Source organism: Mus caroli, unplaced genomic scaffold, assembly GCF_978045245.1.
Source record: "Mus caroli unplaced genomic scaffold, Mus_caroli_1 scaffold_4, whole genome shotgun sequence".
In the NCBI taxonomy this organism is placed as follows: domain Eukaryota; kingdom Metazoa; phylum Chordata; class Mammalia; order Rodentia; family Muridae; genus Mus; species Mus caroli.
The window spans coordinates 76,053,872-76,075,436 of NW_028227259.1; the positions used below are offsets into that span (position 1 = coordinate 76,053,872).

The following is a 21,565-nucleotide window of genomic DNA, read 5'->3' on the forward strand; positions in this document are numbered from 1 at the left end:
AACTGAACTGGGCCATGAGAGGAGAGGGGATGGAGGAGAGAGCTCAAGAGAGGGGAACCAGAAGCACTGGCAAAGAGGCCAAGAGGCCAAAAGACAGACAGTAGCCAGAATGGCTGGGTTATATAGGAAAGCGCAGCAGAGGGAGGGGCAGCCCAGCCTAGTCCCTGGGTAAGGAAGTTTAGGGTAGGGTTGGGTTATACCACTCAGGAGGACCCTGTAACCTGCTGGGAGAATCTGGTAGACTGTGTCAGCTTTTATATGTTAATAGGCATCTCAGTTAGCCCTTTGTCCCAGGTTTGAGACCTAATGGGGTGGGAAAGTGGAGATCTTGGAGCTGTGCTTTGGCCCTGAGGTCCTCAGGGTTTAAGCAGCGCAATGATTGCCTTAGTTCAGCCCTCAGCTGTAAGTTCAGGGTGTGGTCTCAGTGTTTGCCCATCTGACCAGCACCTAGGTCATGATGCAGCCAACTAAGGGACCAGACTTGGAGAAGCTCTTCCCTAAGCCAGTTAGGTTACAAAACTTGTGTCAAAAATCTTTTAAGTGTACTGTAAAATAGAAAATCACTACAGCTCCATGCTAGCTGATTCAGGCTGCTGTTACAACACCCTAGAGCAAGTATCTTATAAATAGTCCTGTCTGACTCTCAGTTCTGGAGGCTGGAGAGGCAGGTGACAGATTGCTGTCTGGTGAGGGGCCCTGGAGGAGGTGGGGGCTCCCCGCAGGGTTCTTTTCTCAGTCCTTGGGGTTTCAGCCCATTACCCAGTCAGCCTCAGAGACCCCAGTTCTCCATTCCAGCACTTTGGGGATTTGCTGTCAGGGATGAGTTTTGGAGTGACACATTCAGGCCACAGCTTGGTGAAGGCATTGAGCAGTGCCAAAGTGAAGGGAGTGGAACTTGGTGGTCTTCGCTCTCCCAGTCTGTCACTCTGCTCAGCACTACTTTCTGTATTCTTTTCTCTCCCAGATTAACTTTCACACACGTTGTGTCTTCTGAAGCATCCATGGTTTTCACATTTTCATTTAATGGTAGATTGTTATTGTGTGGTCTCATCCTCAGCTTCTCCCCAGACTGACTCAGAGTTAGTTGAACTTTAACCATGAGGTGGAGGTTGAAGAAGTAGTCGGCTGGAAAGTACTGGCTCTCAGTCAGCTCTCACAGGGTCCAGGCTGGTACAGCTGCTGTGTGCTCTCTACTGACCCTGTAATGGAGAACAACTTCCCGCTCCGCTGGAATGGCTGCATCTCAGAGCAGCTTGGCTCTCTGCTCAGCATCCTTTCTCTGGCTCTCAGACCAGACAGGATCTCTGTTCATGGGAATATGAGACAGGGGAGCAGACCGAGGCCGGTGAGCTGAGGAGGTCCAGGGCAAGCAGTCCGTTTTTAGTAGCACATTAAATAAAAAAGGATCTGTTCTCTTTTTTAAATTGCTGCTTAATTGTCCAGTTCATACATATGTCATATGTTCCAGTGCAGCCTCCTGATGTGCATTTGTTTGAGCCTAACTCTCAGCTATTTTAGTAATTCTTGAATAAAATTTCTAGGGTCAAGTTAATAATTAAGGAGAAAACCACAGTTCTCTGCTTGAAGCTGGCAGTGGTTGTGAAGTTTTGTTTTGTTTTGTTTTGTTTTTAAACTTAAGAGTTGGTAGTTTTAGTTTTTAAAATAGAATTTTGTATTAGTAAGACTCTTAAGATTATCTTAGCTATGGTAACAACACCTCTGGCTTGTGAATATTATATAGTTAATTTTGGAGTTTAGATTTAAATGAGTAATTGTTAGTAAGTAATTTCATATCTAAGTGTTAAACTTGAAAATGGCAATATTAGCCGGGCAGTGGTGGTGCATGCCTTTAATCCCAGCACTTGGGAGGCAGAGGCAGGCAGATTTCTGAGTGCAAGGCCAGCCTGGTCTACAGAGTGAGTTCCAGGACAGCCAGGGCTATACAGAGAAACCCTGTCTTGAAAAACAAAAACAACAAACAAACAAAGAAAATGGCAACATGATAACCAAGTTTCAGCTAAGAGCAGTAATGGAGGAAAGGGTGTTTGGCCCTGGCTCTGTGTGCCTCTTGGTCCACAGCTGTGTCTGAAGTGTGGTCACTGCCATGCCATAATGCCTGGACTGTGTTGATTAGTGCTCATGATGTATGTGTGCTCATGGCTTATGTGTGCTCACCTGTATGTGTGCTCATGGTGTGTGTGTATGTGTGTGAGTATACATATACAATATGTTTGTGTATGGTATATATATGTGTATGTGTGTGTGTGTGTGTGAGTATTGTATACATATACCATATATATTGTGGTGAGTGTTGTCTTGTGCATGTGTATTGTATGTGTGTGTGTGTGTGTATATATATGTATGTGCATGCGTGTATGGTGTATATCTATCTATATCTATCTATCTATCTATATAGAGAGAGTATGTGTGTATGGTGTGTGTATGTATGTATGTATGTATGTATGTATATGTGTGTGTGTGTGTATGTGTGTGTGTGTACTGATGTATAAATGTGTGCAAGTACACTGGGTGATCGTGTAGGGGCCAGAGGTTGACATTAAGATGTCTTCACTTGCTTCTCCACCCTATTTTTTAAAACAGTCTCAATGAACCTTGAGCTCACTGGTTTTGGCTAGACTCCACTGGCCAGCAAGCACCCAGATCTGCCTGTCTTTGTCTATTCCTCTGGGGCCAAGGTTACAGGCACATGCATCCATGCTTACCTTTGTATGTGGGTGTTGGGGATCTAAACTCACGCCCTTATGTTTGTAGGACCCCCTGAGCAGGGCTTGTTTACCAGTCCATCACCACAGTTCCACACCTGGCTAAGGCACCTGCTGTGTTTCCTGCTCTCCAGTGTATACTGTCTACGTTAGGCAGAGAGCGGAGGCTTGGAGATATGAGCAGGTGTTTCCTTGGACTGTCTTGGTCCAGCACTTGGGAATCTGAGCACTAAGCATTATGTGCAGTAGAGCCAAGGCCATGTCAGAGGCAGAGCATCTCATGTGCTGCCTTGTGCTCTGATCTTCCATGGGACAGATAGGGAGATAAGTCTGAGCAAAAGTAGCTCGAAAATAGAGAAATGGTGAACAAGAGAAAAGCACAGAGGAAAGAAGAAAAAGTCAGGAAAAGTAACGGTATGTGCCGGAGTCCCTCTTACTTAGAGATAAAGGGGATTTCTTTTGTCCTAAAATAGGAACATTTGGTTCATTTAAAAGTTACTAGTTTTGGGCTAGAGAGATGGCTCATTGGTAAGAGTGCTGACTGCTCTTGCAAAGGTCTTGAGTTCAAATCCCAGCAACCACATGATGGCTCACAACCATCTCTAATGAGATCTGACACCCTCTTCTGGAGTGTCTGAAGGCAGCTACAGTGTACTTACATATAATAAATCTTAAAAAAACAGTTACCAGTTTTTGAATGGGTAATCACTGATGTGTTCAAGATAATGCAATAAGATCCTATGTACTGGTGAGATGTCTGAGACTGCTATGTATTTATCAGCCGAAACTGAAATCTCTGACATTGAGTGAGTTCACTCAGTGGAGTGAGCTTCCTGAAGACTCTTGACAGGGCAGAATGAGCCGCACACAGTGTCATGAACTGAGACAGCAGGCTAACCAAAATGAAGGTGTGCATTTTGGACAAATCAGAAATAGCCTTGTCCTCTTGCTTGGGAATGAATAGAGACTGGGCTACAAGTTGCCAAGTCTTATGGGAAATCCACTCTACTGGGATTCTTGCTGAAGCTTATAATGTACGGTGATTACCGGAAGCCAGAAGACCCGACTCAGATACCCACTGGTGAATTCATGTCCCAAGGTAAACTGCCAGCAGGATGGGTAAACTAAATCAAAGGCCTTTGTCTTATCCAGGTGACCTCAAGTTGTCTTTAAAACTTGATTTTCTGAGACAATACTAAAATACTAAAATAGACCTACTAAAAAATGCCAGCAGTATTCTAAATTGTTGAATGTGGGAAGAAAGGCTACAGTAATTGGCTTAATTAAACAGATAAAAGTTTTCTCTTGAAATACTGAATAAAAAAACCGAATTCAAACTTTCAGGAAAAAAAACAGTTGGGTTTTAAAATTGTGCTTGTGAGAGTGTATGTGTGTGTCCCCAGAGAACTCTCTGGGATAGGTTCTTTCTTTCCATCTTCATGTGGATTCCTTGAAATCAAGGTCAGGTTGCCAAGGTTTTGTGACAAATGCGTTTATTGCATGTGCTGTCTTGCTGGCCCTAAATTTTATTGTTATTGTCTCTTTAGTGATTATTTAAATGCCACACTATTTAGAAGAAACCTGTGTCTGCAGTCCCAGCATTCTAGAGGCTGAGGCTGATGGAATGAGAGTTCAAGGACAGCCTGACCCAGCCTGAGACATAAGACACTGTCTCACAGCAAGACACTGTCCCTGAAAGCTCAAGGGCTGGGATGCTGGTCAGCAGTAGTGCATTTGCCTGGCTTTCCTGAGGTCCTAACCCCATGCTGTAAGGAGAAGTGCTGTGTCTGTGGCTTTGCACCCCCCCCCCCACCACCTAGAATGTCATGTGGGTAGTAGCCTGTTTTCTGAAGTAAGTAAATTCATAGGAGTTCTTGCTTGTACTATCTACTTTCGGATTTTATTTTCTGTTAAGGTATAATTAAATGGAAGTAACGTACGTATCTAAGCTTGGAGGCTAAATTTATTGATAGAAATACATAAGAATTTGTAGAACATTCATTTAGATGTAAACATTTTTTAAATTGTAAACGGAGTTATCTTAGTCATTTTAAGGAGCATGTTCTCTACCTGCCAGTGGACATGAAGTCAGTCTTGCTGATGACTGGGGAGGTAGACCGGGAGCTTTGGCGCAGTAGCTACTCAGGTGTTTCAGTATCCTGAAACGCTCTGACTTTAGCACCTCAATTTATGCAGTTCTATGAACACATTTGTCCAGTGAATCCTGCGTATGGAGTTGAGTAAAGTGTATTTCACTATTATAAATTATTACGTTTGCTGCATATATTATGAGTGAACCAACAGGAAGCCACAAACAAGGATGTGCTTTTTCTTTCCCTTTCCTGTATTGTTGTTGTTGTTTTGAGGCTGTGTCTTAATCTTTAACTTCCTTCGGTAGCCCATGTTGAACTTGTCTCCTTTCTGCCTGAGCCTCCTGAGTGAGTGAGCACAGGCTATCAATAGGCCTTGAGCACTTCTGTCCACGATGTACTTTAGGAAGTCCTAGTGGTTGGATCTGCCGGCAAAGGGAGGAGCAGAGGAGGCAGCAGGTGGATGTTGGGCAGAACTTCTGTATGCGCGGTTGACCCCAGACTGCAGGTCTTGTTGGTAAATTGTGAACATGCAAAACAGCTTTCTCCATAGCCTGGGGAATTCTCTATGAGTCTGTATTTTCTCCATCTGTCTTGTGAGGCAGCTGTGTAGGGGCAGGACAGAATATTTGAATAGTGGTCATCAGAGAGTAGTCATGGCATATTTGTGGAAAATGGCCAGTAACAGTTACTCACTTATAAAAATACTTAGAGCAGAAAGATCTAAAACAAAGTCATATTTCCTAGCTAGGAAATAAAAGTTTTGAATAAAGTAAGGTGCCAAACTTGAGGATATGAGTAAGGTCTACACAGATATGAGAAAAGAAATGGTTTGTAAAACTTAGAGAAGAAAGCTTCGGTGTAATGGATTGACTAGGTATGACCCCATAGACTCACGTGTTTAAATGCTTGGCCCAGAGGGAATGGCACTGTTGGAGGTGTGGCCTTGGAGGAGGTGTGTCATTGTGGGGATGGACTTTGAGGTCAAGCTATGCTCAGTGTGGTACACATTCTCCTCCTGCTGCTGCCTATGGTTCAAGGCGTAGAACTCTCAGCTCCTTTTCTAGACCATATCTGCCTGCATGCTGCTATGTTGCCCACCATGATGATAATGGACTAAACCTCTGAAACTGTAAGACAGCCCCAGTTATATGTTTTCTTTTGTAAGAGTTGCCGTGGTCATGGTGTCTCTCCACAGCAATGAAACACAAACTAAGACACTCAGTAAGAAAACCATGTAAGGAGATTGGTTGATGTTTGTGTGCTTACAAAGATGTGCTACTGTGGTGAGTAGGGTCGGTGAAAGCAGACATGGTGTTGCTGTGTCTGAAGAAGCAGGTGCTAAAGGAGCGAATGGATTATGGTTTATTGGAGGGAGGAGACATTATTTTCAAGTGCTCATTCCTCATGGACTGAGGAGATAAGTGTGTTTTCCTGTGTTCTGTAAATACCGTGCGAGGGAAAGGCTGCTGCTAGACCAGATTCTCTGGGAAGGAACTGCCTTTCCCTCACGTGTGTGTCTCTCCAGGGCAGTGGAAGCCCACCGCAACAGTAGGCATACCCCCAGTTCTGGACTCTGCCTCAGGCTATACAGTTAGGTCGCCAAGCATCGGTAAGCAAGGTTAGCCTCATCTTCGAGGCTGATAGTCCTTGGAAGCTTAGGTCAGTGCAGTGGTTGAACCTTGGCACACGATGGAGTGTGGTTTGAGAACTGGAGACTTCTTTGTAAGGAAGGTGAATTGAGTGTGTCAGGTGGTAGGCAGCACCCGCTCTGGCTCTTTGCCTGTTCTCAGCTGCTGCTGTGAGAGATAGAGCAAGCTTTGTATCTCTGAGGGACTTTTCACTCTAGGACAGATGTAGTTAGGCTCCAGGTAAGGTAGCTGGGATCTGTCTAAACCTGCTGGAAGTCAGGTCTGGGCTCTGATGTCCAGGGACTGTCCAGGATGGGCTGAGGACTTGAGTCCATATGGGAGACCCTGAAATGCAGCAGAGCGGTACAAGCCTAAGAGTGAGCCAGGGTTTGGCTCCAGCTCATCATTGCTCTCAGTAGGTCGTGGCTCTGACTGCTGACCACTCTTGCCTGGCTTGTCACACCTCCCAGCTGACTGTGATCTGGCCCCCATCCTAGCTCTTTACTACTAAATGTAGCTTGAGTCATCTCACACAGCGGCCAGCCTTCATGTGGCCATAGAGCCACTGCTCCCACCCTAGAGTCTCCTCTGGTTTCTGAGACATCATAGAAGTTATTAACTTCCTTTTCCTGTGTTCTTCCAGGTTGTTAACCTTCCTTTTTGGCCTCTTGAATAGCTGTACTTCCTAGGGTTAGGGGTTACAGAGCTTACAGCTGATGGTGGGCGAGAGCTGGCTTTGCACTGACCACTCGAGTTCCCTTACCATTAGGCTGCACACACCTACACACAGTGTGTCTTCAAATGTTTGCCGGATGGATGCTTGTCTTCATAATTGTGAGAGAATCAACAAGAGAGATACCTTTACCATTCTTCAAATGATAACAGAATAAGATGCCTAAAATAGGTGAGCAGTTGCCCATGCTACAGTGTTAGCTGGAAAGCTGACTTTGACCGTGGGTTGCTGTAGCCTTGGATGCTTGCAGCATGGGCTATCCACAGCCTTTTAACCATTTTAGAGATCTTAGAAAGTTGCCTGATGCCAGCTTCTCCGAGCTGTTATGTAGAGAATTACCATTGCCTATCGTGTGCGGGGCTCTTGTGAGAATTGAGCACTGTGTCCAGTGGCACTCGTACCCAGACGGGGTATCTAACATCTTCTAATCACGGTCTGAGTGTCTTCAGTGAGACAGCCACTCTCCTGGGTCCAGCTTTCTCTTCTCAGTTGTGCCTCTTTCTTCACAGTCCTTTACACTAGGAGCGTGACTGAGTGTGTCCATGCAAGGGTTGAAAACAGAGTCTGGAGCCCTGTGGATATGTCGGTGTTACTATCGCCAGATTTTCATACCCTTTCTAAGTTACAGTTACACTTCCTCACATGAGCCCTAGCTGAAGGAGGCAGTCATTCGCAAGTGGCAGAAACAGGGAACAGTTGACATGAGCCTTCTGTTTTAAAGTCAGATTTCTGCCCACCTCCCAAACCCCCCACCCTCCCTATCCAATGTCCCTTGAAGCCCGTGTTCAGACTAGTGTGCTTGTGTGTGTTCAGGTAGGGTTGCTGTTTAGTCAGCTTTGCCTCATGAAGTGCGTGTCTGTGACGGGAAGACGGTTTGTCTTGAAGGACATTGCCGTGTAAGAAGTGATTTCCCTGAGTGCCACCTTGACAGTGAAGCTCACCTCTGCTCCTGCTGTGGGAGGGGGGTGGGGTTTATTGATTTGTGTAATGGAAGGTTTATTTCTTGACTAGACCGTTTTCCTAAAGGAGAAACTAAAACCTGCTTCTCTGTGTAATGGTCCTGACGATGTCTGACCACTTCACAGGGCAGGTAGGTCTTGGGGACGATGTCTAACCACCTCACAGGGCAGGTAGGCCTTGGGGACGATGTCTAACCACCTCACAGGGCAGGTAGGCCTTGGGGTTAGTTGTTTAGTGGTGACTGTGTTTGGAAGTATTGCGTATGCCATGCCTCAATTTTGTGTGCTCCAAATTTGTTCCGTAGGAAGCCTGCACTCTTGCAGTTCTTCGGACTGCTTTAGCAAAGTGATGCCACCCAGGAAAAAGAGAAGACCTGCCTCTGGAGACGACTTATCTGCCAAAAAAAGCAGGCATGACAGGTAGGGTGCAAAGGCCACGGACCCAGAGCATGCAGGTGGGCCGGAGTCCTCTGTTTCTGTAGATGATTCTTCAAAGTATAATTATTTCATGATGCTTATTTTATGTCTTGGTTTGTATTTAAGAAAGAAAATAGGCAATCTGAGTTATTAGAAATTAGTTTCATCTAATCAATTGATTCTCTGGGACTTGGGTGAAACATCAGTTTATTTCCACTGAAGCCTGGCTGGCGTAGCCTGTCGTATGGAGTACTGGGTGTCTGTCCTTCAGAGAGGGTCTCACTAGCTGTAGTCACACCGCCAGAGTGAGGCAGCTGCTTTGAGTGTCCTCCCAGATTGTCAGCCAGTCAAAGTTTCTTCTCATAGGGCTGAGAATTTAATGAAAACTGAAAAACAAGGCTATTTAAATACTACTCAGACAGGTTACATGTTAACCATGGTGATGCCAAGAACGCCATGCTTTTCATGTTCTTCTTAGGTATCTTTATTGTTTTGCCTTTAACCTTAACTTTTTCTTTCTTCACATGTCAAATTTCATGTCGTGTCTGTCTTTTCTTCAGTTTCTGTCTTTCCCCATTCCTGCCTGCTGTGTGGGTCGTTTCATCCTTGGACTGCAGTGTTCCTCTTTAAGTGGAGGGAGTTAGATGAGTTTGGTTTCTTTCTTGCGGTCATGCTTCATTTGTTTCAACCCAGTTGGAGGAGCAGAGATGGGCAGCAAAAATGAAAATAACGCCACAGTTAGTATCTCAGCAGCAAATGCTAGCCAGGAGACCAGAGTGGCTTCTGAGATAATCACCAGCTGTCCTCTGGCCAGTGGTTTTCAATTTTACAAAGCTAAGTACTTTGCATCAGGGAACTGATAAATTCTCACACTCATGTAGGCATCTGTGCTGTATTTTTTTTTTTTCTTCAGCATAATTTGGTATGATATTGTGCTATGGAAAAGCCAGCTTAAGCATTGGCAGTTAGGTGAAGTTTTTGAGTCTGATTCTTGGCCTTTTAGTGACTTTATTTAGATCCATCAAGTCGATACAGTCTAAGTGTCTAATTCAGTGTGCTTTTAAGTTACTGAGTTGTACAGACTGTCCTTACAAGCCAGTGTTGGAACATTTCCGCCATCCCAGCCAGTTGCTCTTGTACTTTGTGGCAGCCTAGGCTCGCTGTTACAGCATTTTGTCTAAGTGGTCTTCTGTGTTTCCTGTCTTTTTAGTTACTGGGATATTTTTAAGGCTCATCTGTATGATAATGTGCACCAATATTTTGTTTCTTTAGCTGCTGCATTATTGTTCCATTGTATGGTTTTGGGCAAATTTTATTTATAGAGAATTCTTAATTTAATGCTACCATACCAGAGAACTTCAAGTTTATTGATGAGTAACGGGCTCTGAGCTAAGACAGGAGTGCTTTTATCCCTTTCTCTTTGAGCCTTAGCTTGTGTAGAATGAGAACTTGGGGTTTGTAGTTTAGATAACTTGATACTTTCCACCACCAGCATCTAGAGGTAGTAGATGTAAGCATTTATGTCAGAGGTCTGCGCAGGTCACTCTCAAGTAAATGTTCAGGTAAATTCCTAAGAGAATTATTTGTTATACAAATGAAAATTATACCCATAGATATTAATATACCTGGGTATATGTGATAGGTTAAACTGTGTACATGTTTTGTACCTAACTCATAGTTTGAAACCCCTGCTCCTGTCTCCCTATGTGGGAAGCTCTTCTCGGGCATGTCACAGGGTGAGGGACTCCAGAGTTGCAGGACTGCTCTGTCACTCAGTGTCCCTAACCCTGCTGCCTAGCAGGCTTACAGTGGAGAACTAGGAGCCAGGGATCTGCTCTCTCTCCTGAGGCGAAAGGGTTATGGTAATACAGGAACCACCAGAGAGATGGTTTTTTTCAGCCTTGCACTTGGATTAATTTAGTTCTAGAATATTGGGCATGAGTCGATGTTTCTCTTCATTTGTGTAAGGTTTTCTGGCATCATTACTGACAAATTCCTCTTTAGCCTGTGCCTGTGCTTAACTCATGACACAGAAATCAGAACTTGATAGAGAGATAGGAATAATTAATGTTTTTAAAGGATCATTTTTAATGCCTAATTTCTTGCGATATTTTACTTAAAATCTTTCTATACTGAATTCTAGGTTGTGAGGCAGAGGAAAGTTTATTAAATACCTAATCTATTTAACTCTAATTGGTTATTGATAAGATAGTTGTATTAGGTACTTACTGTTTAATTCTTTATTAAAGTATTGGGTGTATTTCAGTACTAGTTATGAAACTGCTAGTGCTTAAAAATGCAGGAAGTAGAATGTTTAAAGCATACTTATGCCTTGGTGGAATGGACGGCTGATTTAGGCCAAAGTGAAAATTACCTGCTACTTGAACCCAGTGTCTTTAAATAACATAAAGGTGCTTTTTCAATTTGTAGCATGTATAGGAAATACGAGTCAACTAGAATAAAGACTGAAGAAGAGGCTTTCTCCAGTAAGCGGTGCCTGGAGTGGTTTTATGAATATGCAGGTAGGTAATGACCTGTGCCATATAAAACCGATCCTTAGGGAAATAAGGGGCATCTTAGAAGAGATTACAGAATTTTAAAGCATGTACTTTTAGATTTTGTGTGTGTGTGTGTGTGTGCGCACGCGCGCTGGGATAGGGTCATAGCTAGTGACAGAGTCAGAACAAAAGAAAGAGATGTAGTTGGAGCCCATCACTAATACCCTATTTATAGCCAGCAGCTAAACCCAAGAACTGAGAACTCTAGACCCGAACTGAAAAGATGAAATGCCCTTGGGAGCAACCTCTCAATGGCTACAAAACCTAGTTAGAGTACTGATAATGGGTAATTACTTGGTTAAGCCTCCAAGTTAAAATAAGCATTGCTATTTTGAACTTCAGCATGGTGCAGTGGGGTTTCCTTGTACCCAGTGTCTCTATTTTGGAAGATCATCTGGCAGAAAATGGTTACTTTGTCCTTTAAAATGTCTTAAGGTGGAGTTACGTTTTTGCAGTTTTCTGTGACTGGTGATGGTGCGTTGCAGCCTGGGCCCTGTGGTCTGTGCCTGGTGCTAAGAGACTGAGGGAGAATCTTGTCTGGCCGGAGGTTTTCTGACCTTCCGTCTTCCTCACCATATCTTAGGCCTTTTCAACCTGACCGTTGAACTTTAGCACAGTCATCTTGACTGTTTGAACAGCCTTCACACCCACGTTTGTATCACCAGTCTTAGTTCTAGACCGAGTCCCACGTGTCTCTGGTTGTCTTACTTAGAAATGATTGGAGCAGCTCATTCATGCCGTTCTCCCTGACATCCCCTGGCTGCTGCTTGACAATCTCTGCTGTCCCCAGGATGCCAGAAACGGCTCAGCCATCCCTCTACAGGGACGGCTGCGGCTGCGTTCTTCTCTTCCCTTCTGTGTACTCCCTACCAACAGATGCTGACCAGTGAGATCCAGGCCGGGGCTCCTGAGTGACAGCAGCTTTTTGGCCTTCTCTGCACTTCTGCAGGAAGTTGTCATAACTTGTCCCACTTTGAGTATAAAGGTTGATTTTCTGTTTCCCTTGCTCTCACTGGACTCTTTACTCGGGTGAGAAACTGACCACGGGGACCAGGTGCTGGGATTTGTAGACATGTGCTGGGAGAATTTTTTGTGTGCATATGGGGGTGGGGGCCAGTGTTGTTGAAAGGACACAGCCCCAACTTCCTTAGTTTTCACTTAGCGTTTCGTCTTTGTGAAGAGCCTCTGTACACCTGGTGAAGTCCCAGCTGGATTTTGTGTGCAGGGCATGAGCATTGGAGAGACTTCCTGGGTTTGGAGTGTATCTGTTTCCATGCTTCATTAGAACATGTGTCTTTGAAGGCATTCCTAGTTGGATGTACAAGTGATTGGCAGTTCCCATGGCTGTAGAAAAGGCTGAGTGAATGAAGAGCTGTTCCACATTCTTACTGGGTTAGGAGGATATTTGGTGGCCTATATTGGGTCACATTTATCTCCATGAAAATATGTTATAAAATGGAAAATTTAAGCAAAACCTGGTATAGTAATTTTTTGAGTGTATGTTTTTCTCTAAATGCAGATGAAAAAAAGATCTTTTTTTTTTTTTTTTTTTAAAGAGGGCAGGATGGAATTGCTATCTTGCTTGCTTTTCTTTGACTTCAGAAGCTGACATTTTGGAATTAAAAGTACAGCCACATTCTTTAGCTTCCTTGGGGTCCCTGCTGGGCAACTATGACACTCATCCCTCAGAGTGTGTGTGGGTGAGTTTATCTGTGTGTTCATAGTCCCTTACACCCTCCCCCACTTTATCCTTTTCTTCTTTCGTGCCTTATCAGTAGGAAAAGTGCCTTCAGATTGGGGGTGACTGAAAGCCTTCTTTGGCACCACATTCCCTCTCTCTAGGAAACATGCTCCTAGAAGAGCAGTTGGTCATAGGCTGTGAGAGGCACCACAGTGGACTTGGGTGTGCACTGTGTCGTGAATCTGTAGGTGAAGGCTGTGAGGCTCCACAAGGGTGGCCCTGGAGCAAGTGTGCTGGTTGGGCCGAGGGTAAAAGCACTCTCCCTGCCTTTTAACCTGAAGTGAGGGTGGGCAGAGTAAGGCCTTGGGTAGCAGGGTTCCTATGAGTGGTCTCAGGTCCAGAGACTCCAGTTCTACTGCTGCTCCGTGGAGCCCGTAGCCCAAGGCCAGCATGGCTTAACACACGCTAAGGTGGGGTTTCTCAGCTTTCCAGACCAGTGTAAACTCAGTCACTGATTCCAGACATTCAGTAAATAAACCCTTTCCTCTGGGACTCCCTCCTCCTAGTGTCTGGTTGGACATTTATTCCTTATTCTAATTTGGACATAGGATTGGCTCAGGGAAAAGGCAGAGTTTAGTTTCAAGTCCTTCTAAAAAATGGAAATACTCAATTTTATATTAACAGTTTATCAGATACCTTCTAATTTCTGAAGTCAACAATAAGAAGTCAGGGTAGTTTTTTACAGGTTTTAAAATTTTTTTATTTATTTTTTAAACAGTGCTCCAATATAGCTCACATGTGTAGGTCATATTATTTATGTAAACTGTGACTATAAGTCCTTAGGCTATTTTGAGTTAAGTTCTGTATTTGTCCTTTGGTCCATGAGGGGGGAAAAAAAGGAAAAAACAAAACAAAACAAAACAAAATGGGATTAGAGACCAGGAAGAAATAGTATAAAATGTATTTTAAAATTTTTTATAGATTATATAAAATATTTCATATTTATGAAAATTTGTAAAATACTAAAGTGGGCATTCATAAAAATATGAAAGCGTCTTTTGGGAAGATATGGGTCAAACCACCAAAGAGAGCCAAGGAAAACCTCTCACTGCAGTGAGGTGTCCTGGTCCTATCATGAGAACTTCGGCTTGAGGGCCTTGGGCTGTCAGGAGAAGTTAGATGTGTTTAGTTAGACTCCCTGTTTAAGGGGCAGGGACGTGGGGGCCATCACTTAGCTTTTTGACTTTTCTCACAATCTGCATTTCCCACTTTCCCTCCAATGCCGAGTAAGCCAGGGTATCGCACAACTCATTATTTAAATACAGATGCTTTTGTCGTCGTACGTCTTCCTCCCGCCCTTCCTTCAGACCACCCTGCTTGATCAGTGGTGTATTTGTGTGAGGCACATCCTTGCTTGAAAAAAGTTATCCTCTTAATTCTAGAGATGAACTGATGGGTTTACTCTAAAATATATCCATAATCCCTCTCAGTGTTTATTTTGCATCGATACACTCCGTGACTGAAAGCAACTTGTGGAGAAATTTAGGACTTTCAGGTTCAATCCATCACTGCGGGAAGTCAGGGCAGGAATTTACTCAGAGGCTTTGGAGCAGAGCTTACTCAGTCTGCTTTCCTATAGCACACAGGACCACCTTACAGAGGCAGTACCACCCACGGTGAACTAGGTCTTCCCATAAGGAAACATGGGGGAGAGAGCTAAAAATTAAGGACCATTTGAGCGATAATATGGAGTCCTAACACAGTGGAAGCTTCCTAAAACATGTTCACATATGAAAGTAATCTAGATAAAGTTGCCAGTGATGGAGGAAATAGAACTCTAACTGGCTATCTCTTGTCACCAAATGAAGCTCTAGGCCAGGGATTGAATTACATCTAACTGATGTTGGCCAAAGGGCCCACGGGAATCCTCAGACAGCCCAGGCCGTTGCTAAGACTGTAAGTTGCTCTCCACAGTCTGATAGCAAGGCCCCAGTGCTGAAGACAACAAACACACAAATCATTGAACATGCAGACGCTGAGCTGGTGCCCACATAGAACCTTCACCCCTACATTCTGGTGTCTTTGCTACAGGAAAGTACTCAGCATGCTACCAAAAGAGAAAGCTAACCACCTAGCCACACACCCTCTCCTCTGACTGTGGTGTGTTACTTCCAGTGGCACAGAGCTTATGGGAGTAACCAACCAATATCTGATGTGACCTAAGGCTCACTCCACAGATGGAACCCATACCTGTCACTGCTTGGTGTCAACAAGAACTTAAAACTAGGTAGCCCAGAGACCAAGGATAAAACCACATACTCCTGTTCTAAAGCGAAATCGTAGCAGTAAAATGCCTCCCATTGACAATCTGCTGTACTCACACGTCAGTTGCCTTCCTCAGCCATCATCAGCAAAGCTTCTTCCTGCAGCAGACGGGGACAAATGCAGAGACCACAGCCAGACAATATGCAGAGAGTGTGAGACCTGGAACCCCCATCTGTAAAGAGAGAATAGGGTGGATTCATCAGATCTTCCTTCAGGCCTCAGGGAACCTTGCAGAAGAGGAGGCAGAAAAAAAATGTAAGAGCCAGGGGATTGGAGACCATAAAGAAAGCAAGGCTCGTTAAACCAACACAGTCAGAGTTCCTGTGAATTCAGAGAAGGGGGCAGCATGTCCAGGGTCTGCCTGGGCCTGCACCACATCCTTTGTGTGTCTCCTATGACTTCCGTTTAGAGTTTTTATGGGATTCCTGAGTTGGCGGATGAGTGCTCTCTCATTCCTGTGCCTTCTCTAGAGCTCTTTTCCTTTTGTTTTATGCGATTCTGATGTCAGTTGCTTCTGATCATCCAATTCTGATATTAGCTTTTGTTTTATCTTACTGTACTTTATTCTTATATATTTTATTAAGACAATTTTAATTTATTTGATCATATTCTTCCCCTCTCCTAAGTCTTTCTAGATCCTCTCCCCTCCATAGCCAACTTAGTTTTTTTTCTTTTTCAAAAAAACAAAAACTTAATACAACAAAATCTCCCCAAACCAAGAAAACAAAATAAAACCACAACCCCCAAACAAAACTAAACACAACACCAAACTATAACCAAGTAAAAAAGCATGCCCTACGGGCACCCCACCCCCCGCCCCGCCTCAACATGAGGCCTGTCCAGGAGTGGCTGATAGGCAGGCCCAGTGTCAGTCTTTGGGAAAAACTGATTGTCTCTTTTCCAGCAGGAATAAGTGGCAGTTCAGTTGTTAACCATAGTGGCTAGGGTCTCCCTCCCCCTTCCCCTCCCCCTCCCCCCCTCTTTCATGAAAATGCCCTATAGACTTGCCTATAGGCCAGTCCTATGGGGACAATTTCTTGGTTAAGATTCTTTATTCTCAGATGACCCTAGCTTGTGTCAAGTTGACACATACAGTAGCCAGCACAATCCCAGTGAGCAGTCTGCTGACAACTAGATTGAAAGCAGTGTTAAATGACTGGGCGATGAGCAAATTTTAAATGATATTTATTAACAAGCTATATTTTGCTATTTTTAGAATATAGTTTTGACAGTAAAGTATTATAAACTATATACTGAAGTCATGTCCTTTTATAATAGAGACGATTCTCTCTGTTAGCTCAGGATGTCCTAGTGACTATCTAGACCAGGCTGGCCTTGAACTCACAGAGATCTGCTTGCCTTTGTGTCTTGTGACCCAGTATGTGCTGCCACAGCAGATGCTAACTCTTGTTGGAGGCTTTCTGTACGGCATTTCTAGTTTCTAGTGTGGCTTTCAAGCTTGTGCCTTCTCATTGCTCTTATTTGCCATTGCTTGGAGGTCACTAGCCAGTGCTGTTTCATAAGAAAAAGAGGTGGATATAAATAGTGGAAAGGATAGGCGAGTGGTTATTTACCTAGGGTGAAATGCTGTGAAATTATGGTATTCTGGATGGCCAAAGAGAATTTCCTGAATACATCAGTATGTATATATTCTATACATTGACATTTTTGTGAAGGATTTTTTTTTTTTTTTGGCAAGGATACTTAGAGGGTAAATCTGCTTTTTAATATTCTTATCTTCACTGTTAAATGATATTTGTATTATATATTAATATAGGGTCATATTGCCTCCCTTAAGTTAAACTTGATTTCTCTAATGGTCAAGTTAAAATTAAGGAATATAGAAAAATAACAGATAAGAAGGGAAGTTCTGATAGAGATGGCAGTTGACAATGGAAGACAGAGCAAATAAAGGGAAGATGGCAGCACAGAGAAAATGCTTTTTTTTCCTTTGTTGAGACTGTAAGGAAGGGGCGATTCAGGGCAGGAAGTGACGCAGGCCTTTGTAGCAGGTGCTCCTGGAGAGAGAGCACTGTGTGCTTTCACTGTATTGAAACTGCTCTGATGTTCTGTTCCCTCAATGGGGTGGGAGACTGAGGTCTCACTGGCCCCTGCTATATCCCAAGCAGTGCAGTCTGTGACTTCTCCAATAAACGTTATTGATGAAACAGCAACGTAGGACTCAGTAGCTCACTGGATCTGGATACAAAAAGATTCTGCAGGAATTCCCTTATTATGGCGTCTCTCTTTGAATGAACTCTTACTAAGTAAAGCCAAGTTAATGCTGCTGTTGTAGGAGAGTAAATAGGTCTCTCTCCTGAGCTTTCAGGGAAGAGAAAATGGCTGGTACTCTTGAATGTGGTATGCTGAATGGGGACACTGTCCTCAGCACTGAATGGAGTCACAGTGGGCATGGTTAGTGTGGCTTGAGGTGGGAGTTGGGGGAGATTGCTTGGTTTCCTTCTCAGTGGTTGAATGAGTTATCCAGGGAAGAAGGAGAAGGAGAGGACAGGCCGAGGCACAAAGCACATTATGGTGTCTGGCATATGTCCTGTATCATGAAACCACACGTAGGTCAGTAGGTGTTTCTGGAGCCTCATTCCATCCATCCATCCATCCATCCATCCATCCATCCATCCATCCATCCATCCATTTTGTTTTTTGAGAAAAGGTCTCCAAGAACCCATGCTGGCCTCATCTTGCTTGTATAGCTGACCTTGAGCTCCTGATCATCTTGACTCCACTTCCTGAGTGCTAGGATTACTGGCTCAGACCATTATTGTCACCCTAATATATAGGACCTCTGTGTGCCTGCGTGTGTGTGTGTGTTTGTGTATTGCTGAATCATAGAGAACCTTAGCTGATGTGCTAAAAACTTGGGCTTAGACTTTAAGTAGTGAAGAGCCATTGGGGGATTTAAGCCAGCATGGGATTTTCCTTGGGGAAGACCTCATAGTGGCCATGTGCAGCATGAGTCAGTAGTCTCAGAGAATGGAGCCTGAGCCAGGGCTGGACAGGAGGGGCACCAGTAAGTAACACAGAGGAGGTGGGGCATTTGCTATCAGATGGCTAGTGAGGGAGAAGGGAGAGTGACTCCCAGGCTTGTTTCTAGGTATGCAGGCTTGACACAGAGAGGACAGGTGTTGCCTTGAGGTACTGCTGGAGAGTGAAGTGAGGTAGCAGTGGGCTTGGAGAGAAGGTTGATGTAGTTTCAGATGTGGAATCAGAGTGGTCAAGTGGATGCTGTTGATTGGTCAGGATGAGATCGGAGCAGTTAAACTGCCAGTGGTTGGGAATTTTGGATGGGAGTCTACAGCAGTGGTTCTTGCCCTTCCTAATGCTGCGACCCTTTAAATACACTTCCTCATATTGTGGTGATGATCCCTAACCATAAAACTATCTTGGTCACTGATTTATAACTGTAATTTTGCTACTGTTATGAATATAATGTAAAATGTCTTGGAGATAGAAGCTGGTCTAAAGACTAGCAGTTAATGTTGACCTCTACACATGCATTTTAATGAGCAAAAGAACCTGCAAAGAATCCTAAAGAGGAGGGAAACCAGATGAGAAGACATTTCTGGAGGCTGTGGGAGTTTCTTGAATAAAGAGCTGTGTCAAACCTCCAGAGATCAAATACAATACAGATGGAAGTTGTCCATTAGATTGGAGAGTTATGGAGTTATTGGTGACTTTGGCAAGAATTTCAGGGGAAAGATAGGTGCAGGAAAGAGAAAAATTTCATGAAAGAACAAGCATGAGCTGAAGTGGAGAAATAGGCAGTCTCTGGGAAGGAACACGTAGGACCGGGGAGACGGTGTAGATTAGTGGTAAAATCTGGCTGGACAAAGCTTCCTGGGAACTGAGCTTGGCTCCTGGCACTCATTCATGCCACTCGTATCATCTACAACCCCAACTCAAGTGGATCCTACACCCTCTTTGAGCCTCAGAAAACAGGCAGGCAGATATAGACAGACAGACAGACATATACACACAGAGCGCTCACGCACACACACACACACACACACACACACACACACACACACACACACACAGAGAGAGAGAGAGAGAGAGAGAGAGAGAGAGAGAGAATAAAAAGGGAACAAAATGATAGATATTCCATGATACATTGTGGACGTTGGTTCTAGGACTGGAAGGACCAAACTCCACAGTACTCAACTCTCTAGTTGTCAAATGAGCTAGCATTTGGATCATATGACCTATAAAGATCTGCCTACTCTAAATCATTTCTAGATTTTATTTCTAATACTAAATATATGATATAATTTATATACCATGCCAGTATATATTATGTTCTACTTAGGAAATAATGGCAGGGGAAAAAATCAGTATGGATTTAGTATAGAAATAATTTTTTTCAAAAACTTTAGAGATGTGGATTGGACTGGATTTTTTTTCTACATAAAAACATGTTATATTTCCTATTTTATACAGACTAGTGTGGGGCTCTTTGTGATGATCCTATGTGTTTCTTATAGGTGTCATCACCAAATCAGATGTAGAGTTTTTAGGTACTTTAAAAAGCAGTGGTCTGAAATAGCCTTGTCCTTCGAACTGCCTGCCTTCTCCAAAGGTTGAAGGGCACACTGATGAGTCCAGAGAGAGTCCAAAGTAGACTCCTTAAAGGTTTAATCCTAAAGGGCACAATCCAATATTTTCTAATTTGTACTTGATTTTTCCCCAGAGGATTTAGTTTGGGGCCTTTCCTTCTTCTTAGGTGTATTTGATAGTGTGCCAAATTTGATTCATGGGACACTGCATTTTATTCCAGGAACTGAGGATGCCGTGGGTCCCGAAGGCATGGAGAAGTTCTGTGAAGACATTGGTGTTGAACCAGAAAACGTAAGTCTGCCTTTAGGACAGTGTTCAGTGGCCTTTCTTTCTTGCCTCTGTTTGTCTTTTGCCAAGCAAAGCCACAAAACAAGATGCAATTGTGTGTTGGCTTGTTGTGTGAGGCCATCTGAGAAATATGTCCTAATTCTAGTTTGATTTATAAGTAGAATGTTTTCTCTCCCTCTCCCCCATCCCTCTCTTCTTTGTTAGAGACAGGATTTGTCTGTGTAGCCCTGGCTGTCCTGAAACTTGCTGTGTAGACCAAGCTGGCTTTAAACTTAGAGAGCCGCCTGCCTCTGCTTCCCAAGTGCTGGGACTGAAGGCGTGCGCCACCACTGCATGGCCTGGTTTTTTCCCTGCCAGTGTTGTGCTGTAACTGTGGTCATTTACTGGGTTGGTTTCTTGTACATTAAGTGATTAATTCTGATGTATAAGAAGGGTGTGGGCATGCGTACCCACAGTGGGTACCAGCCACCCTGTGCTGTGTACCTTTATCCCCCTCAGTAGCTATTCCCGCTTAATAAGGAGCTCCAGATTTTAAATCCTTATTCATAAAGGGCTGAGTAGGTGGTCATTACCATAAATTTCCCACAGGTCTTTCACTTCTAATTGAACTTAACTCAAAAACTGACTGATTTTTAGTATAAACGCACTAAATATTTCCCTCAGAATTTAGAATTGTTTTATATATGCTTAATTATTTTTGCCTAGTTCTCTGCATCACAACTGTTAAATAGTCTATCTTGTTCTCATATGTTACACTAAAATGAAAAATTACACATGTGCCCTGGTTCATAAATGATGCAAGTTGGTTTTCCTCTAGCTGCCAGTACAGCAAACCTGGCAGGTCCTAAGGGAGGTGACAGTCTGGAGGAGGTCTCAAGGGACTGTCCCTTGTAAAGGCATCTGGTGCCCACGGTGTACACTGTGCTTCTAATGAAGACTGGGAGTGAGGTTTTATACCTTTTGGTCTTCATTTCCCCTTTGCCTTTTCTGCCTTGGGGCTGCTCCCTCCCCACAGTGTCTCCAAGAGAAGAGTTACATTTTCCAAAGGACCTTTAGAATGTTTTCACCATATGGATTTTTGTTTCGAAATTTTTAAAAATTATTTTAAGGTGTTCTAGTTCCAATGTTTTGGTAAATTATTCACCTTGGTCTAGATGCTGCAGGTCATGGTGTTTCACACGGTGGCTCTGCTGTGCAGGGAAGATGGCTGGTGCTCAAGGCTGGGAGGGAGTTGGCCTGGCAGGGGTTAGAGAAAGAAAGGGGACAAAGAGGAGATGGGAGGGGGTGCGCAGCCGCAGTTGAGTGAGAGTGGAGTTCAGGGTTAGGGTGCAGGACTTGAGGGATGAGCTGAACAGTTCACTGAGGCAGAAAGCCTGCCTCCATGTGGGATGATCCCACTTTGATTCTGACTGGAAAAGGAAAGTGCTCGAAGCTCCTCAGCAGTAACAGCTCTGGAGAAAAGGCAGCCATTCCTGGTATCTTTGCTGGCAATTAGGAACCCTTAGACTGTTTCTGTAGGAAGAGACAGTCTTGATATGTAAAATTATGTGGGGGACTAAAAGACTAAATTCAGATTTGGGTTGTTTCC

The 21,565-nt window shown here is 43.8% G+C and overlaps 1 protein-coding gene across 7 annotated transcripts in view; it reads left to right on the top strand.

Moving 5' to 3' along the window:
• Window positions 1-21,565, top strand: part of Dcun1d4 (defective in cullin neddylation 1 domain containing 4) — a 79,442-nt gene that overhangs the window by 30,484 nt on the left and 27,393 nt on the right. For all 7 annotated transcript variants that reach the window (XM_021163557.2, XM_021163560.3, XM_021163559.3 and 4 more), the window contains 3 exons: window positions 8,442-8,556; window positions 10,984-11,075; window positions 19,910-19,980. In XM_021163557.2, the coding sequence (XP_021019216.1) occupies window positions 8,442-8,556; window positions 10,984-11,075; window positions 19,910-19,980 (278 nt within the window). The remainder of the gene's footprint in view (window positions 1-8,441; window positions 8,557-10,983; window positions 11,076-19,909; window positions 19,981-21,565) is intronic.